Genomic DNA, 25,907 nt, shown 5'->3' with positions numbered 1-25,907 from the left:
GAGGGTGTGGAGAAAACGGAACCCTCTTGCACTGTTGGTGGGAATGTAAATTGATACAGCCACTAAGGAGAACAGTATGGACATTCCTTAAAAAACTAAAAGTAGAACTACCGTATGACCCAGCAATCCCACTTCTGGGCATTTACCCTCAGAAAACCATAATTCAAAAAGAGTCATGTACCAAAATGTTCATTGTAGCTCTATTTACAATAGCCAGGACATGGAAGCAACCGAAGTGTCCATCAACAGATGAATGGATAAAGAAGATGTGGGACATATATACAATGGAATATTACTCAGCGATAAAAAGGAATGAAACTGAGTTATTTGTATTGAGGTGGATGGACCTAGAGACTGTCATACAGAGTGAAGTAAGTCAGAAAGAGAAAAACAAATACCGTATGCTAACACATATATATGGAATGTAAAAAAAAAAAATTGTTCTCATGAACCTAGGGGCAGGACAGGAATAAAGACGCAGATGTAGAGAATGGACTTGAGGACACGGGGAGGGGGAAGGGTAAACTGGGATGAAGTGAGAGAGTAGCACTGACATATATACACTACCAAATGTAAAATAGATAGCTAGTGGGAAGTAGCCGCACAGCACAGGGAGATAAGTTCGGTGCTTTGTGACCACCTAGAGGGGTGGGATAGGGAGTGTGGGAGGGAGGGAGACGCAAGAGGGAAGACATATGGGGACATATGTATAACTGATTCACTTTGTTATAGAGCAGAAACTAACAGACCATTGTAAAGCAATTATACTGTAATAAAGATGTTTTAAAAAATTAAAAAAAAAATGAGTGGATGAAAAAGCAGGCCTAGAGAGCGACTTGAGGGTCTGTAGTATTTAGTGAGTGTGAAGAGGAAGATAAGCCTGCACAGGAGACAGAGAAGGAGTGGCCAGACACGGAAGAAAATACCCGGGAGAGTGTAGTGTCCCAGAGCCAGGGGAAGACAGTGTTTCAAGGGAAGGAGTAATCAGCTGTGTCAAATGCTACTCCTAGGATAGAATCAAGCTCCCTACCCAAAGGAAAGTGAAGATCTTGGATGAGTATTAGAACACCTTTCCCAGGTAAATTGCAAGATGTTCCTAAACAGAAGACCCTTCAGTGATCACCATAAATCAACGGTGGAACACACCGGAGGGTCACAGAGGAACATCCTAGACATTCAGAGAGGCCATCTGAAAGGCCACAGTCCAGCAGTTCAGACAAATTCCATGAGTTCAGCAAACAGGCATCCCAGCTGAAATCCCAGACCCTGTACAGTGAGGTTACAGGGTCTGGGAGGAGCCATGCTTGGTTGGTCCAACTAGATTCCAGATATAGGGATTGCCCTGGGACGTGGTAAATTCTACTTGTACTTCAGCATCCTTTTAAGGGCACTGGCTCTAGCCACGAGAGATGTGTGCCTCTGTTCCTAACGTAAGTGTGCTGACAGTGTTCAAAGGTGACACAGGTGTTGAACTGGCTCTGGGACCAAAGGCCAGATAGCACTGACGTGTGGCTCCTACGTCGGAGAGGAAGAAGAGAGGGGCAGAGACAGATGGGCTAGTCCTTCTGCTGCAGTCAGGAGCTTGTCCACGGGGCTCATGTCGTAAGTGCAGATGAGAACCTGCAACAGGACTTACAGGGAAGCACATCAGGGTTCGCTAATGATGGGGCCTCCTAGCAGTACAACCAGCTCTTTCAGGCAGGTACTGAGCACCTCATCAAACAGAAGCTCAATTACTACTACTTTTAAAAATTTAGCCTAAACGTATCAACGCATTACTGAGCACCAAAAAATGTGCTAATAAGCCCTTTTCATATATGAAGTCATTTAATCCTCACAAAACTTGACACAGAAGATGCTAGTTTTATTTGCCCTTTTATTTAGATTAGGAAACTTCACAAATGGGTGAAGTGACTTGTCCAAAGCCATATAACTGGTGAGCTGGGATTCTGTGCGCAAGGCTCACCCCCTTATCATTACAATGAACTGTCCTTGATGGAGCTACTGTTAAGGAAATGCCAGCCCTGGGTCCACCTAGAGAGTTGGCCATCTGACTGGAAATCCAAGGGGTCTGGAAGCCCATTAGTAATATGGTAACTGCATTACTTTTGCCCTAAACCCACCCTTTTCATGAGAGTTTTAAACATAGTATCAGTCCCCGGTCCCTAAAAAGCTCTGTCTCTGGCCCTGGGCGACGTCTGTCTACCAAGCAGGAACTAGAAGTCTGAGAATGGAGAGAAAGGGGGGGATTTGCATGCATCCTCTTCACCTCTGCCCTCCACTGGGAGCCAACCTAAGAACAGTCCAAGTAAATCAGAATTAGCGAGTAGGCACCAGGTGGTACATTTATCCATTTGGAGTAGCTTCAAGGCTCTACCTGAGTCCCCTGTGTGGTGCAGTCATCAAAAATAATCTTGTGAACTCAGTCTGCAATGACAGGAGACTGCTGTTTCCAATACGAGGTTGCATGCCCAGCCTTATACCCCAGCCAGCTGCGCCTTCCATGCTCTGAGTACTCCCAAAGGTTGGGACAGTTCTCTCAAAGCAGCTGCTGCTGCCCCCTGCCCTTGACTCTTTGCACGAAAGCTATGGTGGCTTAGAATCTAGTCCCCTCCTAGCTCCAGCCCAGAGTGCACATCTGGCTCTCAATGTGCTACCTATCGACTGTTGCATATGGAAACCTGGCATCCAAGGCAGGGCTCTTAGTCTGTTGAAGCCTGCCTCTCTTCCTCAATATATGGGGCCCGGGTACTATGTTCCCCCCTCAACCCCCAGTCTCCTCCTATGGTACCAAACAACCATCCCAGTTTATACTCCCCAGGGACTCCTGAGACCCAATAAGGACAATGCTTCTCTGTTCTTCTCTGCACTAGTCAGACCACTCTGGTGAGGCTTGTTCACGTGTGGACTCCAACCCCTGAGAGGACCTTCAGGGTGAAGACAGGCCAAGAGGCTTGCCACTCAAAGTGTGGTCCAATGACCAGAAGCATCAACATCATCTGGGAACTTATTACAAACGCAGACTCTCGGTCTCCACACCAGATCTGCTGAATCAGCTCCTGCATTTTACAAGGTCTCTAGGCGATTCTGGTGCACATGAAAATCCAGACATCATTGACTTTGGAGGAGTGACAGTCAGAATCGGGATTTTTTTGGCCTAGAGAAGGGGAAGATTCATATGAGACTGAATTCTTGCCTTAAAAATGTTGAAAAGCCATTGTGGAAGACGGAATAGATTTGGTCCCTTTAATTTTAAAGAGCAGAGCGAATACAAACCGGTAGGAGTGACAAGAGTAGATTAGGGGCCAACACAAGGAAAGGTTTTAATGTGGAAATGCCACCCAGATGAGGCTAAAGCCCAGCCCTTTGGACACAGTGTTATGATGTCACGAGGGGCACGAAAGCACTCGTGGTTCCCAAGTCCTATTTCAGACTGCTCACTCTGTCTCCACCGGTTCTTACCTCCTGGGCTTCCTGGATGCTTAACCAAGCCCTCAATGCCTCACTTTCATGAGATGCTGACCTTTCTTCTCGGCTTACTGACCCTACCTTCCACCTCAACCCAGCATCCCTTTATTACAGTGATACCCATGCTCTGAGTAAGAGAAATTTTCCCTGTCATCCTTAGATCCATGGGACTCCAGTGGGGCTCTACCCCCCAAACCCCCAAGTTACTCAAAAAGGCAGGAATGTGTCGACAACGATGAAATGCACTGTCTGGGCACTCACTGTGCTCCCCAGCAAGCAGAAGGGGCTACGTGACCTCTTACATCCCTTTTGATGATGAGATGCTGTGGTTTTATGAGATTGGTCAAAAGCAATGGGTTTCAAACTAGAAATATATGAGCTTGCACCCAGACTCCACCCCTAACTAGTTGTGTGACCTTGATCAAAGCTGTTAGCCACAATGTGACTCGATATCCTCATTTGTAAAATAGGGAGTAAATGGCAAGTTCACAGGGCTTTCCTAGGGATCAAATGTAAAAACGGAGGTAAAAACGCTTAATAAACTCTGAGAATCTGCTCACGTATGTGGCATCATGATGGCACGACCTTGGAACTGGTTCCAGGTGGTAGCAGGGTTTCATGTGTCTGTCAAATGCGGGTGCACCGTGGGTGCTGCCTCCTGGCAACCTGCTGCCCAGGTTCATCCAAACCTTAGGACGAAGGCAGGCAGAGACCCCCGAGTGATGCACTTGTCTTTCCTCCTATAGGCAAGGCCGGTATCAGGCTTCTGTCTGGATGACTTAATGGCAGCAATAACATAATTTGGCAACAAGGCATTAATAATTCTTTCTCAAAGTACTCTCACTGGCTACAACCCTAATTCTATAGCTTTACTTCAGAAAATTTCCCCTGTAAAGATAATGGAGCAAAAATAGAAGTTGCAGATAAAGAACATCTAATTGGAACTGTTAAAACCAAGCAAACCCCCGCGGCCACATAACCCATGCTGGTGATCATTGCTGATGACAAAGAAAGGAAGCTGGCTCTCGGGGACACAATTCCTAAAAGCTACAGTCTTTCAAACACACAGTTGCCTCTTAGCTATCCAAGGGCATTTATCCCCGCATCTACCATGCTGGTCGTTTATGCCCATCTATTTAATGACTTCTTTTGTTGAAGAGTTTTTTCCGTCTTTACTTTGGCTTTACATGCATCTGGCACCCAGTAGAGAAAACCTCCGAAATCCTGACTCTGAGCTGCTACCTCTATGCCAGTGAAGGTTTTGAACATTGCAGGTATCTCTGAGTATTGGGGAGTTTTGCCATGAGGAGGCACCAGGGAGAAGATGAGGAAGCTGGGCAAGTCTCTGGCTCCTCTAAAGTCAGGTATGCACCATATCCCTTCTTGCTTTCCCTGGAAGTGAATTCTCAGAGTGATAGGCTATTTTTAAGATGGAATTGAAGTCCAAGATAGGAAAGAAGTTGGTAGGAAAGCATCTGGATACTTCATTAGATTCAAGCCTCCAGACTTTACAAATTGCATCCCAAGGCATTGAGAGCATTTGTAATTGTGATCATGAACTACTTTGGCAGTCTTTGAAGACTGAAACTGTAGCGAACAGGAGGGGTGCGAGAAGCCTGGGGAGAAACAAATGCTGTTGTTGACCTTTTTTTTTTCTTAATGGAAAATGTAGATTCCATATATTTCACACAAGGAAGTGTGATGTTGATACAGGAAAAAATATAGACTGGATGATTAAATCAGATTTTTTTCCTCACCATTTACTAAAGGAGGAACTCATTACTAGCAGCCCAGGCTCCACGTCAGTCAGCATCCAACCAGAAAAAGGGAAACTGTTCCAAACATTTAAAATGGAGAAAATTTACTAGAGAATTGGTACCCAGGGGTCAGGAGAGGATGGTGAGGCAACCCAGTGGGCAGCAACCTCAGGAGCCGTTACCCAGCCCAGACTAGAGAGACAAAGGTTCAACAGAGCCTGGAGGTCGGGGCCACCCAACAGAAGCTGGAACTCCAGTAGACCTATGGGAGAACTGGAGCCACAGAGGGGACACGGTCACTGCCAAAGAAGGGGCCTGAGGCCAAGAGAGAGAAGGCTTCTCCTTCCTCTCATGCTACAATTCCTGTCTCCTATTGGCCATACCCAGACACCAGCTGACATGGGGCCCAGGAAACACAGCCTACGGGGGTTACCTGCACAGCAGAGGGAAAGCAAGGGATGGATGTGAGGCCAAATGGGCCAAGGGCCAGCATGAGCTTCCTATGAACAAAGGATGCGAGGTGCACCTCATTGCCACTTTTGAGAGGTGTCTGGACTTGTAAATCAGGAGGAATGTCCAGTACTGTGTCTCCACTGCAACAAAGTCAAGCCCAAGCTGCAGAAATTGTGACTGGCTTTCAGGACAGCCAGGTGTTAAATTGTATCCAGAAGATGGCAACAGCAGAGTCAGGATACCTGACCGCATGTGAAACAGCCGTATTATTAATAATAGACTTTAAACACATTTGGAGATTTTACTACAAGCCAGGCTGCCATGTTAAGCCCTTCCCATATGCTATCCCTTTTAATCATCACGACAACCCTACAAAGCAGGTTCTATAATTATGCCCATTTCAGAGATGGGGAGACTGAGGCTCAGAGAGACTAAATAACAGTAGCAAGCGGCAGAGATGGGGTTTGAACGCTGGCAGTCTGGTACAGACTTTATTCTCTTTAAACCACTATACTATTCTGCCACTTCTTCAATAAATAGGGGAAGGGATTGTTCAACAAAGAAATCTGGCTGTCTTTCCTAAAAAATCTGGAAGAAAGAATCAGACTGGTTCTTTAGGGCATCCTTAGGGGATCTAGAATCTTATCTTGATCAGCCAGACTAAGGCGTCTTTGTATTTACTGCTGTCCCTGCTGAGTTTGCCACCTGCTGTCATCATGCAGTTCTATTTCATACCTGCTTTTCTTGAAGATTATCACCCCTCATGCCCTCCCACCAATATATCACATTCTAATACCTAAGGGATTGATGAACATGTCATGTGAATCTTGTTATATGGGCCAAATTATACAGACTTTGCTCAAATGATATTTAAACTTGACCTTTTTAACTTAAGTTCTCTCATCCTTTTCACTTTCCTTGTACATCAACCACCACCTCCAAGCCCTTCACACATTGAGTTTAGTTTTATTATTAATCTCTGGGCTTTCTCTGTAATATCTTTCTTGATATTTAGCAATCAAAGCATCCCATATAATCCCACAGGGAGACAAACAAGCTCAAGGTTAGGGGACTGTTTTCTGCTTTATTTCCAATACTCTTTCTTTGATCTCACGATGACTAATTTTTAAAAATTGTTGACTACCTCCCCGACACCTCAGAACAGTGCCTCCCTCACTAGATCTGGTTGATAATGGATTACTTGAGAAGGATAATTCCATCATTCTTCCAAGTGACATCACCTAGGATGTTTCTTAAGTAATAAATAAATTGCCTCAATTCATCATATGACAGTAATTGCTTTTAGCCAAGATTTAACTTAAAATCAATGTCACGTAGCTAGAAAACACTACGGAGACTCAGGTTCTTCAAAGATAGCTCTGCCCTTGCTGGGGAAGACCATTTAACAAGTACTGAGTTAAGTATAAAGTAGATACAGATTTCTAATACCCCAGACTCCCGCAACATTACCTAGCCAGTCCTAAGAGGTTGGAATTGACTTAATCACGACCTATACAACTAAAACTGCTAAATACTGCTGACAGAGTTGCCCCTTTTTTTCAGTCTTCAATGGAGGTTAGCACCCTGTGGACGGGAATAGCTTTAATTGATTGTTTGAAAGCACTCCGGCCACTCAAATAAATTGTTCCTCAAATTCTGATTCTGCTTGGTTCCACGCGTCTCCCGGATCTGTGTTTCCAGGTGGACCTTCCTTTACACAGCAAATGCTCTGTGTAGGCCAAATTCTAATTCAGTCATGTTACAGACGGTAGGAAAGTGGCCATATAAGATCCTAGCGATGCACTTCTTCTGGGTGCAAGTAAACTCCTTTGTTCTAAGAATTTTTCATGCATTTGGAATTTCGCATAATAGACTTAAGAGCAGTCATGCCCGGTTGATGCCAGCTGTTGTCATTACTGACACATCCCTTGGAAGGCATGCCCTTTCAAGGCCTTCACTATCGGTGGGCTGAGAAGTCCTTTCTACTTGGTCTCAGCTGCTCCCTCTTGTGCCCAGGGGAGGCCTGGGGCATGAGTGTTGGACCCTAGCTTGTGGCCAGACTAGGACCGTAAGCTCTGCCTAGTGTTGGGGGTGACACTTCTAAGAAGCCAGAGGTGGGTGCACTTCGTAAACTGGCTTAGGTGTCAGGCCATAATTAGGGTTAAAGACTGGGATGTGGGAGGCTTCCGGGAAGATGGCAGAAGAGTAAGACGTGGAGATCACCTTCCTCCCCACAGATACACCAGAAATACATCTACACGTGGAACAACTCCTATAGAACACCTACTGAACGCTGGCAGAAGACCTCAGACCTCCCAAAAGACAAGAAACCCCCCACGTACCTGGGTAGGGCAAAACAAAAAAGAATACACAGAGACAAAAGAATAGGGACGGGACCTGCACCAGTGGGAGGGAGCTGTGAAGGAGGAACGGTTTCCACACACTAGACGCCCCTTCGCGGGCGGAGACCGCGGGTGGCGGAGGGGGAAAGCTTCGGAGCCGCGGAGGAGAGCACAGCCACAGGGGTGCGGAGGGCAAGGCGGAGAGATTCCCGCACAGAGGATCAGGGCCGACCGGCACTCACCAGCCCGAGAGGCTTCTCTGCTCCCCCGCCGGGGCGGGCGGGGCTGCGAGCTGAGGCTCGGGCTTCGGTCGGAGCGCGCAGGGAGAGGACTGGGGTTGGCGGCGTGAACACAGCCTGAAGGGGTTAGTTCGCCACAACTAGCTGGGAGGGAGTCCAGGGAAAAGTCTGCACCTGCCGAAGAGGCAAGAGACTTTTTCTTACCTCTTTGTTTCCTGGTGCGCGAGGAGAGGGGATTAAGCGCGCTGCTTGAAGGAGCTCCAGAGACGGGCGCGAGCCGCGGCTAAAAGCGCGGACCCCAGAGACGGGCAGGAGACGCTAAGGCTGCTGCTGCCGCCACCAAGAAGCCCGTGTGCAAACACAGGTCACTATCCACACCCCGCTTCCAGGGAGCCTGTGCCGCCCGCCACTGCCAGGGTCCCGGGATCCACGGACAACCTACCCGGGTGAACTCACGGCGCGCCTCAGGCTGGTGCAACGTCACGCCGGCCTCTGCCGCCGCAGGCCTGCCCCGCACTCCGTGCCCCTCCCTCTCCCCCCCCACCCCCGGCCTGAGTGAGCCAGAGCCCGCGAATCAGCTGCTCCTTTAACCCCGTCCTGTCTGAGCGAAGAACAGACGCCCTCACGCGACCTACACGCAGAGGCGGGGCCCCATCCAAAGCTGAGCCCCTGGGAGCTGTGCGAACAAAGAAGAGAAAGGGAAACACCTCACAGCAGCCTCAGGAGCAGCGGATTAAAGCTCCACAATCAACTTGATGTACCTGCATCTGTGGAATACCTGAATAGACAACGAATCATCCCCAATTAAGGACGTGGACTTTGAGAACCAGATTTATGATTTTTTCCCCTTTTCCTCTTTTGTGAGTGTGTATGTGTATGCTTCTGTTTGAGATTTTGTCTGTATAGCTTTGCTTCCACCATTTGTCCGAAGGTTCTATCCGTCCATTAAAAAAAATTTTTTTTCTTAATAATTATTTTTTATTTGAATAACTTTATTTTACTTTTTCTTTCTTTCTTTCCTTCCTTCCCTCCTTTAGACAAGGAATCATCTCAAATTGAGGAGGTGGACTTTGAGAGCAAGATTTATGATTTTTTTCCCTTTTCCTCTTTTTGTGAGTGTGTATGTGTATGCTTCTGTGTGAGATTTTGTCTGTATAGCTTTGCTTTCACCATTTGTCCTAGGGTTCTATCCGTGCGGTTTTTTTTTGTTTGTTTCTTTTAAAATTTTTTTTCTTTCTTTTTCTCTTAATAATTATTTTTTTATTTTAATAACTTTATTACATTTTACCTTACTTTATTTTATTTTACTTTATCTCCTTTCTTTTTTTCCTTCCTTCCCTCCTTCCTTCCTTCCTCCCTCCCTCCCTCCTTTCTTTCATTCATTCTTTCTTTCTCTCTTTCTACATCTACTAATTCTTTCTTTCTACTTTTTCCTCCCTTTTATTCTGAGCTGTGTGGATGAAAGGCTCTTGGTGCAGCAGCCAGGAGTCAGTGCTGTGCCTCTGAGGAGGGAGAGCCAACTTCAGGACACTGGTCCACAAGAGACCTCCCAGCTCCACATAATATCAAATGGTGAAAATCTCCCAGAGATCTCCATCTCAACACCAGCACCCAGCTTCACTCAACGGCCAGCAAGCTACAGTGCTGGACATCCTATGCCAAGCAACTAGCAAGACAGGAACACAACCCCACCCATTAGCAGAGAGGCTGCCTAAAATCATAATAAGTCCACAGACACTCCAAAACACACCACCAGACGTGGACCTGCCCACCAGAAAGACAAGATCCAGCCGCATCTACCAGAACACAGGCACTACTCCCCTCCACCAGGAAGCCTACACAATCCACTGAACCAACGTTAGCCACTGGGGACAGACACCAAAAACAACAGGAAATACGAACCTGCAGCCTGCAAAAAGGAGACCCCAAACACAGTAAGATAAGGAAAATGAGAAGACAGAAAAACACACAGCAGATGAAGGAGCAAGATAAAAACCCACCAGACCTAACAAATGAAGAGGAAATAGGCAGTCTACCTGAAAAACAATTCAGAATAATGATAGTAAAGATGATCCCAAATCCTGGAAATAGAATAGACAAAATGCAAGAAATATTTAACAAGGACCTAGAAGAACTAAAGATGAAAGAAGCAACGATGAACAACACAATAAATGAAATGAAAAATACTCTAGAAGGGATCAATAGCAGAATAACTGAGGCAGAAGAACAGATAAGTGACCTGGAAGATAAAATAGTGGAAATAACTACTGCAGAGCAGAATAAAGAAAAAAGAATGAAAAGAAGTGAGGACAGTCTCAGAGACCTCTGGGACAACATCAAACGCACCAACATTCAAATTATAGAGGTCCCAGAAGAAGAAGAGAAAAAGAAAGGGACTGAGAAAATATTTGAAGAGATTATAGTTGAAAACTTCCCTAATATGGGAAAGGAAATAGCTAATCAAGTCCAGGAAGCACAGAGAGTCCCATACAGGAAAAATCCAAGGAGAAATATGCCAAGATACATCTTAATCAAACTGTCAAAAATTAAATACAAAGAAAACATATTAAAAGCGCAAGGGAAAAACAACAAATAACACACAAGGGAATCCCCATAAGGTTAACAGCTGATCTTTCAGCAGAAACTCTGCAAGCCAGAAGGGACTGGCAGGACATATTTAAAGTGATGAAAGAGAAATACCTGCAACCAAGATTACTCTACTCAGCAAGGATCTCATTCACATTTGATGGAGAAATTAAAACCTTTACAGACAAGCAAAAGCTGAGCGAGTTCAGCACCACCAAACCAGCTCTACAACAACTGCTAAAGGAACTTCTCTAGGCAAGGAACACAAGAGAAGGAAAACACCTACAATAACGAACCCAAAGCAATTAAGAAAATGGGAATAGGAACATACATGTCGATAATTACCTTAAATGTAAATGGACTAAATGCTCTCACCAAAAGACACAGACTGGCTGAACGGATACAAAAACAAGACCCATATATTTGCTGCCTACAAGAGACCCACTTCAGACCTAGAGTCACATACAGACTGAAAGTGAGGGGATGGAAAAAGATATTCCATGCAAATGGAAACCAAAAGAAAGCTGCAGTAGCAATTCTCATATCAGACAAAATAGACTTAAAAATAAAGACTATTAGAAGAGACAAAGAAGGACAGTACATAATGATCAAGGACTCGATCCAAGAAGAAGATATAACAATTGTAAATATTTATGCACTCAACATAGGAGCACCTCAATACATAAGGCAAATACTAACAGCCATAAAAGGGGAAATCGACAGTAACACATTCATAGTAGGGGACTTTAGCACCCCACTTTCACCAATGGACAGATCATTCAAAATGAAAATAAATAAGGAGATACAAGCTTTAAATGATACATTAAACAAGATGGACATCATTGATATTTATAGGACATTCCATCCAAAAACAACAGAATACACATTTTTCTCGAGTGCTCATGGAACATTCTCCAGGATAGATCATATCTTGGGTCACAAATCAAGCCTTGGTAAATTTAAGAAAATTGAAATTGTATCAAGTATCTTTTCTGGCCACAATGCTATGAGACTGGATATCAATTACAGGAAAAGATCTGTAAACAATACAAACACATGGAGGCTAAACAATACACTACTTAATAACAAAGTGATCACTGAAGAAATCAAAGAGGGAATCAAATATCTAGAAACAAATGACAATGGAGACACAATGACCCAAAATCTACGGGATGCAGCAAAAGCAGTTCTAAGAGGGAAGTTTATAGCAATACAATCCTACCTTACAAAACAGGAAACACCTCGAATAAACAACCTAACCTTGTACCTAAAGCAATCAGAGAAAGAAGAACAAAAAAAACCCCCAAAGTTAGCAGAGGAAAAGAAATCATAAAAACCAGATCAGAAATAAATGAAAAAGAAATGAAGGAAACGATAGCAAAGATCAATAAAACTAAAAGCTGGTTCTTTAAGAAGATAAACAAAATTGATAAACCATTAGCCAGACTCATCAAGAAAAAAAGGAGAAGACTCAAATCAATAGAATTAGAAATGAAAAAGGAGAAGTAACAACAGACAGTGCAGAAATACAAAAGATCATGAGAGATTACTAAAAGCAACTCTATGCCAATAAAATGGACAACCTGGAAGAAATGGACAAATTCTTAGAAATACACAACCTGCCAAGACTGATTCAGGAAGAAATAGAAAATATGAACAGATCAATCACAAGCACTGAAATTGAAACTGTGATTAAAAATCTTCCAACAAACAAAAGCCCAGGACCAGATGGCTTCACAGGCGAATTCTATCAAACATTTACAGAAGAGCTAACACCTATCCTTCTCAAACTCTTCCAAAATATAGCAGAGGGAGGAACACTCCCAAACTCATTCTACGAGGCCACCATCACCCTGATACCAAAACCAGACAAGGATGTCACACAGAAAGAAAACTACAGGCCAATATCACTGATGAACATAGATACAAAAATCCTCAACAAAATACTAGCAAACAGAATCCAACAGCACATTAAACGGATCATACACCATGATCAAGGGGGGTTTATTCCGGGAATGCAAGGATTTTTCAATATAGGCAAATCAATCAACGTGATACACCATATTAACAAATTGAAGGAGAAAAACCATATGATCATCTCAATAGATGCAGAACAACCTTTGACAAAATTCAACACCCGTTTATGATAAAAACCCTGCAGAATGTAGGCATAGAGGGAACTTTCCTCAACATAATAAAGGCCATATATGACAAACCCACAGCCAACATCGTCCTCAATGTTGAAAAACTGAAAGCATTTCCACTAAGATCAGGAACAAGACAAGGTTGCCCACTCTCACCACTCTTATTCAACATAGTTTTGGAAGTTTTAGCCACAGCAATCAGAGAAGAAAAGGAAATAAAAGGAATCCAAATCGGAAAAGAAGAAGTAAAGCTGTCACTGTTTGCAGATGACATGATACTATACATAGAGAATCCTAAAGATGCTACCAGAAAACTACTAGAGCTAATCAATGACTTTGGTAAAGTAGCAGGATACAAAATTAACGCACAGAAATCTCTGGCATTCCTATACACTAAATATGAAAAATCTGAAAGTGGAATCAAGAAAACACTCCCATTTACCACTGTAATAAAAAGAAGAAAATATCTAGGAGTAAACCTACCTAAGGAGACAAAAGACCTGTATGCAGAAAATTATAAGACACTGATTGAAGAAATTAAAGATGATACAAACAGATGGAGAGATATACCATGTTCTTGGATTGGAAGAATCAACATTGTGAAAATGACTCTACTACCCAAAGCAATCTACAGTTTCAATGCAATCCCTATCAAACTACCACTGGCATTTTTCACAGATCTAGAACAAAAACTTTCACAATTTGTATGGAAACACAAAAGACCCTGAATAGCCAAAGCAATCTTGAGAACAAAAAACGGAGCTGGAGGAATCAGGCTCCCTGACTTCAGACTATACTGCAAAGCTACAGTAATCAAGACAGTATAGTACTGGCACAAAAACAGAAAGATAGATCAATGGAACAGGATAGAAAGCCCAGAGATAAACTGAAGCACATATGGTCATCTTATCTTTGATAAAGGAGGCAGGAATGTACAGTGGAGAAAAGACAGCCTCTTCAATAAGTGGTGCTGGGAAAACTGGACAGGTACCTGTAAAAGTATGAGATCAGATCACTCCCTAACACCATACACACTAATAAGCTCAAAATGGATTAAAGACCTAAATGTAAGGCCAGAAAGTATCAAATTCTTAGAGGAAAACATAGGCAGAACACTCTGTGACATAAATCACAGCAAGATCCTTTTTGACCCACCTCCTAGAGAAATGGAAATAAAAACAAAAATGAACAAATGGAACCTAATGAAACTTCGAAGCTTTTGCACAGCAAAGGAAACCATAAACAAGAGCAAAAGACAACCCTCATAATGGGAGAAAATATTTGCAAATGAAGCAACTGACAAAGGATTAATCTCCAAAATTTATAAGCAGCTCATGCAGCTCAATAACAAAAAACCAAATAACCCAATCCAAAAATGGGCAGAAGACCTAAATAGACATTTCTCCAAAGAAGATATACAGACTGCCAACAAACACATGAAAGAATGCTCAACATCATTAATCATTAGAGAAATGCAAATCAAAACTACAATGAGATATCATCTCACACCAGTCAGAATGGCCATCAGCAAAAAATCTACAAACAATAAATGCTGGAGAGGGTGTGGAGAAAAGGAAACCCTCTTGCACTGCTGGTGGGAATGTAAATTGATACAGCCACTGTGGAGAACAGTATGGAGGTTCCTTAAAAAACTACAAATAGAACTACCATATGACCCAGCAATCCCAATCCTGGGCATATACCCTGAGAAAACCATAATTCAAAAAGAGTCATGTACCAAAATGTTCATTGCAGCTCTATTTACATAGCCCGGAGATGGAAACAACTTAAGTGTCCATCATCGGATGAATGGATAAAGAAGATGTGGCACATATATACAATGGAGTATTACTCAGCCATAAAAGGAAATGAAATTGAGCTGTTTGTAATGAGGTGGATAGACCTAGAGCCTGCCATACAGAGTGAAGTAAGTCAGAAAGAGAAAGACAAATACCGTATGCTAACACATATATATGGAATGTAAGGGAAAAAAATGTCATGAAGAACCTAGGGGTAAGACAGGAATAAAGACACAGACCTACTAGAGAATGGAGTTGAGGATATGGGGAGGGGGAACGGTAAGCTGTGACAAAGCGAGAGAGAGGCATGGACACATATACACTACCAAACTTAAGGTAGATAGCTAGTGGGAAGCAGCCGCATAGCACAGGGAGATCAGCTCGGTGCTTTGTGACCGCCTGGAGGGGTGAGATAGGGAGGGTGGGAGGGAGGGAGACACAAGAGGGAAGAGATATGGGAACATATGTATATGTATAACTGATTCACTTTGTTATAAAGCAGAAACTAACACACCATTGTAAAGCAATTATACTCCAATAAAGATGTAAAAAAAAAAAAAAAAAAAGCCTGGGATGTGGCTGAGGTTGGAGTGAAATCTGAAGGGGTGATCAGGAGCCAGCCTGTGGCTGAGGTTTAAGCGCATCTGTTGGTCAGTCCGCACCCAAGGTGAGGGGTCAACGTATGCTTAGAGCTATGCTTGGACTTGGCCAGAAATTAAACTTCGCCCACAGCCATGGACGTGGGCAAAGCTACGTGACCTCCAAATGGACTACACGCATTCCCGTGGCCTCATTGGCACCCATTCAACCCTTGGCCACAGGGAAAAAGTCCTAGCTATTGCCTGATGTGAGTGGTGCTGGGATTATAATGATGATGTGGGTACAGCCAGGTACTGGGCATGCAAGGTGATTAGGGGACCACCCCGCTGTCTGAGAACTCACTATATAGTTGCGGAGACAAGTGTGCAAGCTGAACATCGAAGCTCAGTGTGAGGTCTGTACAGCGAAGGGAGTGTATGACTCTGCTTAGGCAAAACTAGACTACAAGCTTGATTTCCGTATGGCATCAGTGGTGTGGGACACGCTGTGGACCACCCAGTGGTCTCCTCCCTCCCTTCCCCACCCCGGCTCCCTGTGGTCCAGAAGAAGCCTGCCCCATGGATGAGGATGGAGAGGCCGAGTCAGCTCAGAACCGACAGTGCCAGCTCCCTGCTTGCAGAACTTGTGTGTTGAGCCTGAAGCCCAGGGGGCTCAAAGTTGCTTAGCTGTGGGAGTGAGGGGCACCCAAGGCCTGCGCTGGGGATTAAGGATTTAGTCTGAAGAGCAGATGTGAGAGAGAACACACACTCTTTCGGAGGCCCAGCGGCGAAAAGATAGTCCCTTTAGACTTTCTCTGGCAGCCGCTGTGAGAGAGCAAATGGTCACACTGAATGGATTGTTAATTCTTCCTGTGGAGTTCAGAGCAGTCCTGGGCAGCTGTAGAACAAGGGAAGCCTTCACAGGAGCAGTCAGCGTAGAGGCAGCACAAAAGCCTACCAGGGATGGCCTACAGGTCAAATGATGCCAGGACAATGGGAAACAGCCTGGTTGGTGAGGCAGAGGCCAAGGGCGGGGTGTGACCAGCAGCAGATGCTAAAGCTATTGAAATGCAGGAGGCAGATCACAGAGGGGAGGGTCAGGGCCACACAGGGGAGCCCCGCTGAGAGACAACTGCAGAGTCCAGCCAACTCGGAGACCCCACAGCGGGGGCAGGGGGGCCAGAGGGATTCTCTGGGATGTTGGCCCTTGGTCTTGGCCGCCTTGAGGTCCGTTTGCTGTAAAGGCACGGCTCTGGAAGGTGGACCCCCGCCTGCTGCCTGATGCTCAGGATTTCCAAGCGCGTTTCCAAGTGAATTAGTTTCCTAGGGTTGTAATAAATGACCACAACCTGGGTGGCTTAAACAACAGAAATTTAGAGGCTGGAAGTTTGAAATCAATGTGTCAGCAGGGCCATGCTCCCTCTGAGGCTGGGTAGAATCTTTCCTCGCCTCTCCTAGCTGCTGGCATCTGCTGGCAACCCTTGGCACTCCTTGGCCTGTAGATGCATCACTCCAGTCTCCACCTCTGTCATCACATAGGTTCTCCTTGTGTGTCTCTGTCTTCACCTGATGTTTTCCTTTTCTTGTAAGGACACCAGTCATATTGGATTAGGGGCCACCTTCATGACTTCATCTTAACTAATTATATCTGCAAAGACCTTCTTTCTAAATAAAATCACCCTCACAGGAACTGGGGGTTAGTTCTCCTTCAACACATCTTTTGTGAGGGACACAATTCAACCCATAACCCCAGATTACGCTGAGTCATGATTCAAACAGCCTGGGAAGGGGCTGCAAATGGGAGGGAGGTCTTAGCATTTCACTAAGTAAATTCAAACACGAATGGGGTCAAACGGAGAGCACACAGTAAGAGGGATGGGAAACTCCTGCTTGGTCATGGGCTGAGTGGAACAGGAGGCTTCTGGAAGGACAGTAGGTCCTGGCTTTATTTGTCTGAACAACACAGCGGGATGTACCAGGGGCCAAGGTGTCCCCAAGGCTCTTACTCAGAAACATAATCCAATTCATTCCAACTGATTTCGGCCAAATTGATCCCCTAAGGGGTGCCACAAAGGGGCAGGAATGGGGAGGGGAAGAGAAGATTTGACCAGCCGGGGCAGCTCTGCCCAGATCATACCTCTGGAATATGCAGCTCATAGCAAGTATCAAGGTGCCTGGAAAGGAGAGAAGGCTTGTGGGAGGCAGAGAGAGAAATCTATAGCAGGGATTAGTGAAAGCATGGGCAGGATCAGAGAGAACACGCAGCACAGAATTCAGATTAGTGCAATGCAGCTGAGTGAGGGTAATAAAACCAGCAGTGGGAGCCGCATTGATTGTTGAGATTCCAGCCAAATCCACCATGAACGTGTTTTCTTTCTTCCAGCCTTTGCCCCTTGGCTTTTGAAAGCAGAAACACTGAATCACCGTGTTCTGTACTAAAAGCTGATCTACCCCCCTCCCCAAAGGATGGATAGAAAAGCAGCTCTGCTATTAGCAGATGATAGAGGGGAAAAGCTGAGGTCCGGAATGTTTGCCCGGTCGGTTCTCACTCACACGGACACAGAGTCTGGGGACAGGTCTCTCTGGGATACGCATGATTCCTGTCCCCAGCCTGACCTCTCCTGGGTCAGCACCATGCGGGTCCAGGCTGGGTACTGGGCTCAGCAGGGCTGGACCAGTGGATTTGGAGGAATCCTATTCAAAGGCTCCAGAGAATCAGTCTCTAGGAAGCTGGGCAGATGGGGCTGCATGGAGTCCAAATACTGGACTGAAAACCAGTGCTCAGTGACTCAATAAACCTAACAAAATGGTAGATGGGGGGCTTGAAGCTTCACAGGGTGGAGGCCGAAGGTAGGGTGGGGCGGTGCGCCATGCCTGGCACATACTCTACCTGCCCATTTATTAGTCCACTCGTGCATGGGGCCAGGTAAATGGCCACTATATATGTGCTGGGAAGAGGGAAAGAGGTGACAGAAACCAGACAGTTCCAAGACAAGTGCTTGTAATGAGAATGTGTGCCCTGTTGGAGAGGAACCCCACTCAGGGCTGAGGGGGTGTCCTCGGTGCCCACTGGCCTGGCCAGTTGACCATCTTCTTTAGGTGCAGCCTGAGACAGTGGGGATCTGGGAAGGCTTTGCAGAGATCACGCTGTCTGAATTTGATTCCAGGGGGTGAGTAAGGCAGACCATGCAGGGAGATCATCCAGCAAAGGGAGCAGAGTGTGATAAGGCAGGTCCTATGTACATAACCAGTGTGAGTGTGGCACTGGGCACCAAGGAGGAAATAGAGGTGGGGAGATGGGGAAGGGTCAGCGACTAGAGAGCGAAGGGCTTTCGATTCAGGCTAACTGTCCCTGAGCACAAAGGGAATCTTGGGAGCATCTTAATCAGGATCAGACTCTTATTTCGGGGTGGTCGCTTGTCTTCTGTGGAGCGTACGTCGGAAAGGACCAGCGTGATGATAGGGAGACCACTTTGGAAGCTGTTACACTAATCTGATGAAGACTTTATGAATCTCAAACATGAGTCGCAGCAGTGAGCAAGAAGGGAAAGATGCAGAAGACATTTCGGAGGCAAATATCGGACAGACCTGATGACTAACTGAATATTAAAGACGGGGAGAGAGAGGTCAAGGATGACGCTGGGTTTCTGAATCTGAATTTTTTTTCGGTACGTGGGCCTCTCACTGTTGTGGCCTCTCCCGTTGCGGAGCACAGGCTCCGGACGCGCAGGCTCAGTGGCCATGGCTCACGGGCCCAGCCGCTCCGCGGCACGCGGGATCCCCCCGGACCGGGGTACAAACCCGTGTCCCCTGCATCGGCAGGTGGACTCTCAACCACTGCGCCACCAGGGAAGCCCCTGAATCTGAATTTAATGGCAGTTTGGATAGCAGACTGGAGACGGATTTCTCCTTGGTCTAAGGGGAATATCCCAAGAGAGAAAAAGGTGTAGCGAGGGCCTCAGTCTCTTATACGCACCTTGCTTGGATGCTTGCTTTATAGGAAACACAGACATTCACATGCTACAGGAGAACACTCCACAGGGGATAGGGCACCCCAGCAAGATGCCTTCCTCTTCTGCATTGTCTTTTGAGTCCAATTGGGAGAGTGGCAGCAGAAGCTGGCAGTCAGAATGGTGTTCCAGGACCCCGGTGTCTGTCAGGCTGTGAACATCTGCTGTAAGACTACTGACAAAGGTGACACTCTGGTGCACTTGACTGAGTACTCGACTCCTTCCCTGCTTCATAGCGTCTGCCTGCAGCCACTTGAGCAGCCAAAGGGAAAAGCTGAGGAGGTTCTGCGGTGACCACCTGGCTCCTGACCACCACCTGCCTCCCTGACCCCCAGCTGTTCTTCAGGTATTCCGTCCCCATTCTGCAGGTGCAGCCCCGGACTGTGCTCTGGGACCAACTGAAGCCTCCGTCAAGGGGAACTGGAGGATGCCCAGGTCTAAGGACTTCAGCATCGTGCTGCCTCACTCTCCATCCTGCTCTTGCTTTGGGCCATCTCTGCAGCTGGGGTTGCTGCGCTGCTGTGTCCAGCCTCCCACCTTGTATGTCCCAATTCCCTAATGAGCCCTGGTTTGTGAATCCTGCTTGGCACTTTAGGTGCCTCAGACCTGGGGCTCTGGTGGGTTCTTACCTCTCACCCCCATCCTCTGTGTTTCTCAGGCTGGGCCACAGTTCTGGCCCAGCCACCTGCCTGAATGTCACCAATGTCGCCAGATTCTCTGCTTCCCTCCTCTCTGGACCTCAGTTTCCTCACCTGTAAAATGGGTTTAGGATAATAATGACAGCACAAGTCTAAGCACTTAAAGTTTATTTCTCATGTATTCCTCTCAACAACTAGCAATCATTAGTGTCCCCATTTTGCAGACAAGGAAATGGGGCAAACTGTGTCATCTCTCTGAGGCTCCAAGTCCCACAGCTAGTATGTGATATAGTTTTTGAGGCACAGTCCTGGATCATGGTAGTTCTCGGTCCCAGGCATGTAAGGGGTGCTCACTAACACTGGCCATGGGTGCAGAGCATAGCGGGTAAGATTACAGACTTTCCAGAGACCTAGGTTCAAAGCCCGTTTCATCATTTCCGAGTTGTGTGGTTTCCAGTCACCAGAGCCTCAGACTTCTTATCTATAAAATACAGTTTCCTTATCTATAAAATGAGAACGCTAATGGTACCCTACACGGTAGAGTTGTTGAGAAGTTGCAGTACATTAATAATATGAAACCCTCAGCGCATTCCACGGGACGTAAGAAGGATGTAACACATATTTACTATTTCATTGTTCTTTTCATCATGTTCAACACTCCTGGTGCCACTGTCCCCCAGAGCGGCCACCTCTCTCCAGCCAGCAGGCTGCACTCCCACTGCCTGTCTTCCACCTCTCTCCGCCAAGCACAGCCCCATCATGGTGGATGTCCAGGTTTAAGTCTTTTCCAGAGAGCTTCATCTGGTCCTCCTGCCTCTAGCTCCTCTTCTCACACCATCCATCAACCCCTGCCAGAGGGCAGAACCTCCCTGGGAGGGTCGCTCACTCCCCAGGATGTCCAAGCCTGCCAGGGGCACCAGGCAACCTGCTGGGCCTTCCCTAAGGCTGCCGTGCTGCTTCCCCATCTGCTCTCAGCCACACAGCCTTGCCCCAAAGGCTCAAACTCTTTCTACCTGGATCCAAGATTTACAAGACATCCCTGGAAAAGTTGCTTTAGAGGCAGTTAGCTGCAGAGCAGTCCCAGAGAGCATATTATGGCCTGAATCCTGTCACTGTGGCAAGGCCCTGATTTAAAGAATTGCCAGGAAAATAACAACAGAGAGTTTTCACATGAAGTGCAAAGGAGGGAATGATAGAGTGGAGTTGTACCTGGCACCCTCTCAAACCAAGAGCCCTGCTGGAAATGCATCCACTTTGTCTGCTGACCCTGGTCATGACTGAGCCAGGCAGGGCAGGGACTCATCCTTACTACATCATAGATAAGGAAACCAAGGCTCAGAAAGGCTCAGTGATTTGCCAAAGTTCCCCAGTTTTAAGGAACAGAGTTTGGGCTCCACGTGAGGGCTTGTCCCAAGGCCCTCCTCCCCAGGGAGAATGGACAACGGGCACTCAGCATGGGCAAGGCAGTGACTATGGGCCAGCCTGCGGGTTCAGATCGGAGCAGGGCTACCTGGCTGACTTTCGGTGCATCCATTCTAGCCTCCAGATTGGGTGCTGCCAGTCTCCTACTGGGCTCAGTCTCCCAGAGCGCCCCCTGGAGGCCTGGCCAAGCTACTGCAGGGGCTAGGAAAGAGTCACTGTTTCAGTGATGGTGGGTCTGGGGTCCACCTGGTCCTTCAGCTGAAATGTTAAATAACTAGTCATCTGTTCACTGCAGCCTCAAGTCATCCCACTACAGAAAAACACCCAACCCTGACCATAAGAGGTTTTACCTTATTTTTTTCGATGGAAGCACCCCTGGCCTCTGCCCACTACATGCCAGTAACGCCTCATACCCAGCTGTGACAACCAAATACATTTCCAGATATTGCTGAATGTCACCTGGGGGTGTGTCTACATGGAATAAAAAGAACTGAACATTTATTGACCCTCTGTACTCTGTGCATCTACGCTTCTGTCTACCAACTAGGCTCACAGATGGTCAAGCCATTTTGTTGGGTATTTTTTAATTTTTAAAAACTGAAGTATAGCTGATTTACAATGTTGTTTTAGTTTCTGGTGTAGAGCAAAGTGATTCAGTTTTATATCAATATATATATATTCTTTTTTCAGATCCTTTTCCATTATAGGTCCTTACAAGATACTGAATATAGTTCCCTATGCTATATAGTAGGACCTTGTTGTTTATCTGTTTTATATACAGTAGTTTGTATCTGCTAATCCTAAATTCCTAATTATCTCTACATCTGCGCTAAGATGATAGCCACTAAGCCACACGTGGTTACTGAGCACTTGAAGTGCGTCTAGTGTGAAGGAGGAACTGACTTTTAAAATTTATCTCCAATCATTTAAATTTTAACATGGGAACACTGCAAAGTATATTTTGTTAAGCACAGTGTTTATCTTTTTAGGATAATACTTCATTATTAACTGTTCAAAATGTAGCATCTGAATTGCAAAGTGCTGTAAGTATAAAACTGACACCAGATTTCAAAGACTTAGTGCTAAAAAAAAATGCAACGTATCTTTCATTAGTAATTTTAAAATACTGCTTACATGTTAAAATGATAATATTCTGTGGACATTGGGTTAAATAAAATTTATTAAAATGAATTTCACCTGTTACTTGTTACTTTCATGTGACTCTAAAAAATTTCAAAATACATACATGTCCGAGATGCTGTATCTACTGAACACAGTGCAACTCTGGAGGTTTTCAGCAGGGGGTGCTTTTGCCCCTCAGGGGATATCTGGCTGTGTCAGGACATGTACTTGCTGTCCTAGTTGGGGAATCAAGTGCTCCTGGCATCTAATGGGTTTAGGGATTTGCTAAACATCCTACAGTGCACAGGACAGCCTCCCACCACTAAGACTTATCTGTCCCCAAATGTCACTAGTGCTGAGGTTGAGAAACCCTACCCTAGAGCATGAATTCCTTGAAGGAAAAGCCAGTAAGTCAGGAAGACCTGAAGAACTAGTCGGAGTTATCACACACAGTTCTCACCATTAATGATGGCCAGGGGTGTTGGTAAACTTGCTTCTCCTGATGAAGAGAATGAAGCCCACACTAGATCAATGACTCACAATAAGTGGCTGAGCTGAGACTTGCACTCAGCCTGCACTCACTCTAAAAGCCAGCCTGCCCCCTTGCTCCACAGCCGGCTTCCACCGTCCTCGGAGTTGGTGCTGATGTGAAGAGGCTGCTCGTATTCACAGTCTAATGTCTCCATTACTCAGAGCCGGGTGGTTATTATTCACATCAGCCGTTATTGCTACCAGGGGATGAGCATTAACAAAAACGCCCTTGGAAAGGGACAGCCTGCTCGAAATACTCGCGGGCACCTCACCCATCAAATGAGGCTGAGAAAGGCGTGGAAATAAATGCCACACAATGAAATAAACCTGTCAGAGAGGGAGCGTTCAGATGCCTCAGAAGGCAAGAGGTAAAACAAATGTGCCTGATATGGGATTGACTCCAGGACTGCGGACTTGAAGAGAGCCCGGAAAACAATGGCCCAGCAGGAAGGGAGCTGCTTGCACCCTCCAGAGAAGCACTGTTTCCGTGGTACACTGGGTGTGGGCATGTGGTAGGAACAACTCTCTTCTCACTGTCACCATGCATCCGTCTGCAACTGCCACCTCCTTTGGGGTGAGACTGAGGCTGGGGGCCTTTGATGGGATGGGGTAGGAGCCTGACATTTGATGAAGGCCTGGAGAGCAGGGTACTCTCTAGGGTCACCTAATGTAATCTTGAGTATGACTCTGCAGTAGGTGTGACGATTCATTTTGCAGGTGAAACAAAGGCTGTGCAACTTACTTGAGGTCATATAACTAGGGAGTGGCTGTGATGACATTCCTAGGGTGTTGATGGTGACATGCTGGGCTATGGGGCTTGATGGCAGGCACAGAGGCGGGGACAGGACTTGGCTGTCGTGAATGCTGTGAAGGCCCTGCTCAGATCTCCTTTCCTGGGCTGGTGCGCTAATCTCCAGCTGGTGTGGGGGGAGCGGTGCTGGCTGCTAAGAGCTCACAGCCACCTCCTTCCCTGCAGAACTGCCATAAGGCAAAGTGAGGTTGCCTCGCCAGGACACGGGCAACGGCTAAACTGACACAGCGGCACAAATGCTGGACCCCCTGCCTCAAAGTGGGGACACCCCAGTGATAAGAGTCCACACTCCAGAGCCCCCGTGGGCTCAGCTGACACAGTCTCCACATCCTCCCTTGGCTTCTTCCCTAGCCCTATCCCATCTCCCTCACTTTCTTTCTTCTGAGAATAATTTGCACAAGAATCCCCATCTCAGGCTCTGTGTCTGGGAAACCCAGGCTAAGACAGTGAAGCAGTGCTTCACTGAGCAGTGAAGTTTCTGAGTTTGGGAAAGGGGGTGAACAGAAGTGGACCATGAGGTCCTGGATGGATGGACTCATGTCATCCTTGCATGATGTATCCCCTTTCCCACCACGACACACTGACCAGTCAGGGACTAGCAGAGGGGAGACCGCTGTCTGAGCAAGAACTTTTGAGAGAGGTGCCAGTTAAAGATTTGAAATCTCTAAGAAACCTCCACTGACCAGGAAGGACCCCCGCAGTAGAGATCTCTATGTCAGCAGGGTCTCATCTGTCTCTGGGGCTCCATGATGGGCATCAGCCTCTGATGGGTTCTGCATCCCAATCTTTGAAGAGCAGCGGAAGTTTATATGAAATGAGATTGAAATACAGTGTGCTACAGGGAAGGGGCTGCTATTTGCTTCAAATAAATACCTACACTATTTATTTGGACTGGGTGTTCCCATGGCACCCTTTTTCATATTCATTATCTTGTTTCATCTCAGGATACGGCTGCAGAAGACTCTGCAGGTGCAAAGTCTGTAAGAAAACGGTGCTCCCTAAGAGGGAAGCATTATTGCCCTTACTTAGCAGCTAGGAGAGGTGGGAATCATCACACTGAAGTGACCTGTCCAAGACAAATGGCAGACGCTGTGGGGGTCACAGCCAGATCTAAGCACAGATAAGGCAAGTCAATTTTCCCCCAACCTCAGACCACAGCTCAGCTGTCACTTCCCCTGGGAATCATTCCCTGAGCTCCAGGTATGTTTGTTGGTTTATCTTGAACACCACACATCTCTTCTTTGTAGCGTGACTCAGAGTTGCAGTTGTCCATTTATTTGTGTAGTTTTTTTTTTTTTTTTTGGATGAATGGCTCTTTCCCCTCCTCCAAAGGTACAGGAATAGGTTTTCTTTTGCTCATCACTATATACCTCAACGCTTAGAGCAGTGCCTGGCACATAGTAGGTACTTTGTATGCATTAGTAGAATGGGTGAATGGATGAATAGATGGATGGATGGATGGATAGAGGGAGGGAGGGAGGGAGGGAGGGATGGATCGGGGGGTGGAGGGATGGCTGGGTGGGTGGATATGTGGGTGGGATGGAGAGACTGCCAGTTCCTCTCGGGTGCACCTGGCCTGCAGGGACCACTGAGCACAGGCTGCTCTCACTCCCCTCCCCCCCCCCCCCCCCCACCCCCCGCCCAGGGCTCTGGTGATCACCTGTGGTGAGAAGGCAGAGTGGAGTCCCCGGGGTCACCTGGGCGCTGCCCATTGGTGCTGACCACAAGGAAGCCAGTCCCCAGGCAGCATGCAGAAGAGAAGGAGAGAAAGAAACAGACATGAACACGTGCAGTACGGTGAACAAAACTGCAATTCTCGTGGCTCTGAAGAGCTCACACTAAATAGCAAAAGAACATCATGATCTAACAAAACAGGGCCTGAAATAGATTTTTTTAATGAAATAATAAGAGTCACCATTTATCAAGTACCCACCGCATGCCAGGGACTCTGCCAGGTACTTCACACACGATGTTTCCAAGACTTAGAACAACCCAGAAAGGTCAGTA

General features: G+C 46.3%; 1 protein-coding gene across 1 annotated transcript in view; it reads right to left on the bottom strand.

Moving 5' to 3' along the window:
• Nucleotides 1-25,907, bottom strand: part of PTPRT (protein tyrosine phosphatase receptor type T) — a 776,830-nt gene that overhangs the window by 165,006 nt on the left and 585,917 nt on the right. Inside the window, exon 14 of the mRNA XM_032606064.1 lies at nt 25,561-25,617. Within this exon, the coding sequence (XP_032461955.1) occupies nt 25,561-25,617 (57 nt within the window). The remainder of the gene's footprint in view (nt 1-25,560; nt 25,618-25,907) is intronic.

This window comes from Phocoena sinus, chromosome 15, assembly GCF_008692025.1.
Source record: "Phocoena sinus isolate mPhoSin1 chromosome 15, mPhoSin1.pri, whole genome shotgun sequence".
In the NCBI taxonomy this organism is placed as follows: domain Eukaryota; kingdom Metazoa; phylum Chordata; class Mammalia; order Artiodactyla; family Phocoenidae; genus Phocoena; species Phocoena sinus.
The sequence above is the reverse complement of the archived record's forward strand: the minus strand, read 5'-3'. Positions and strand labels throughout refer to the sequence as shown.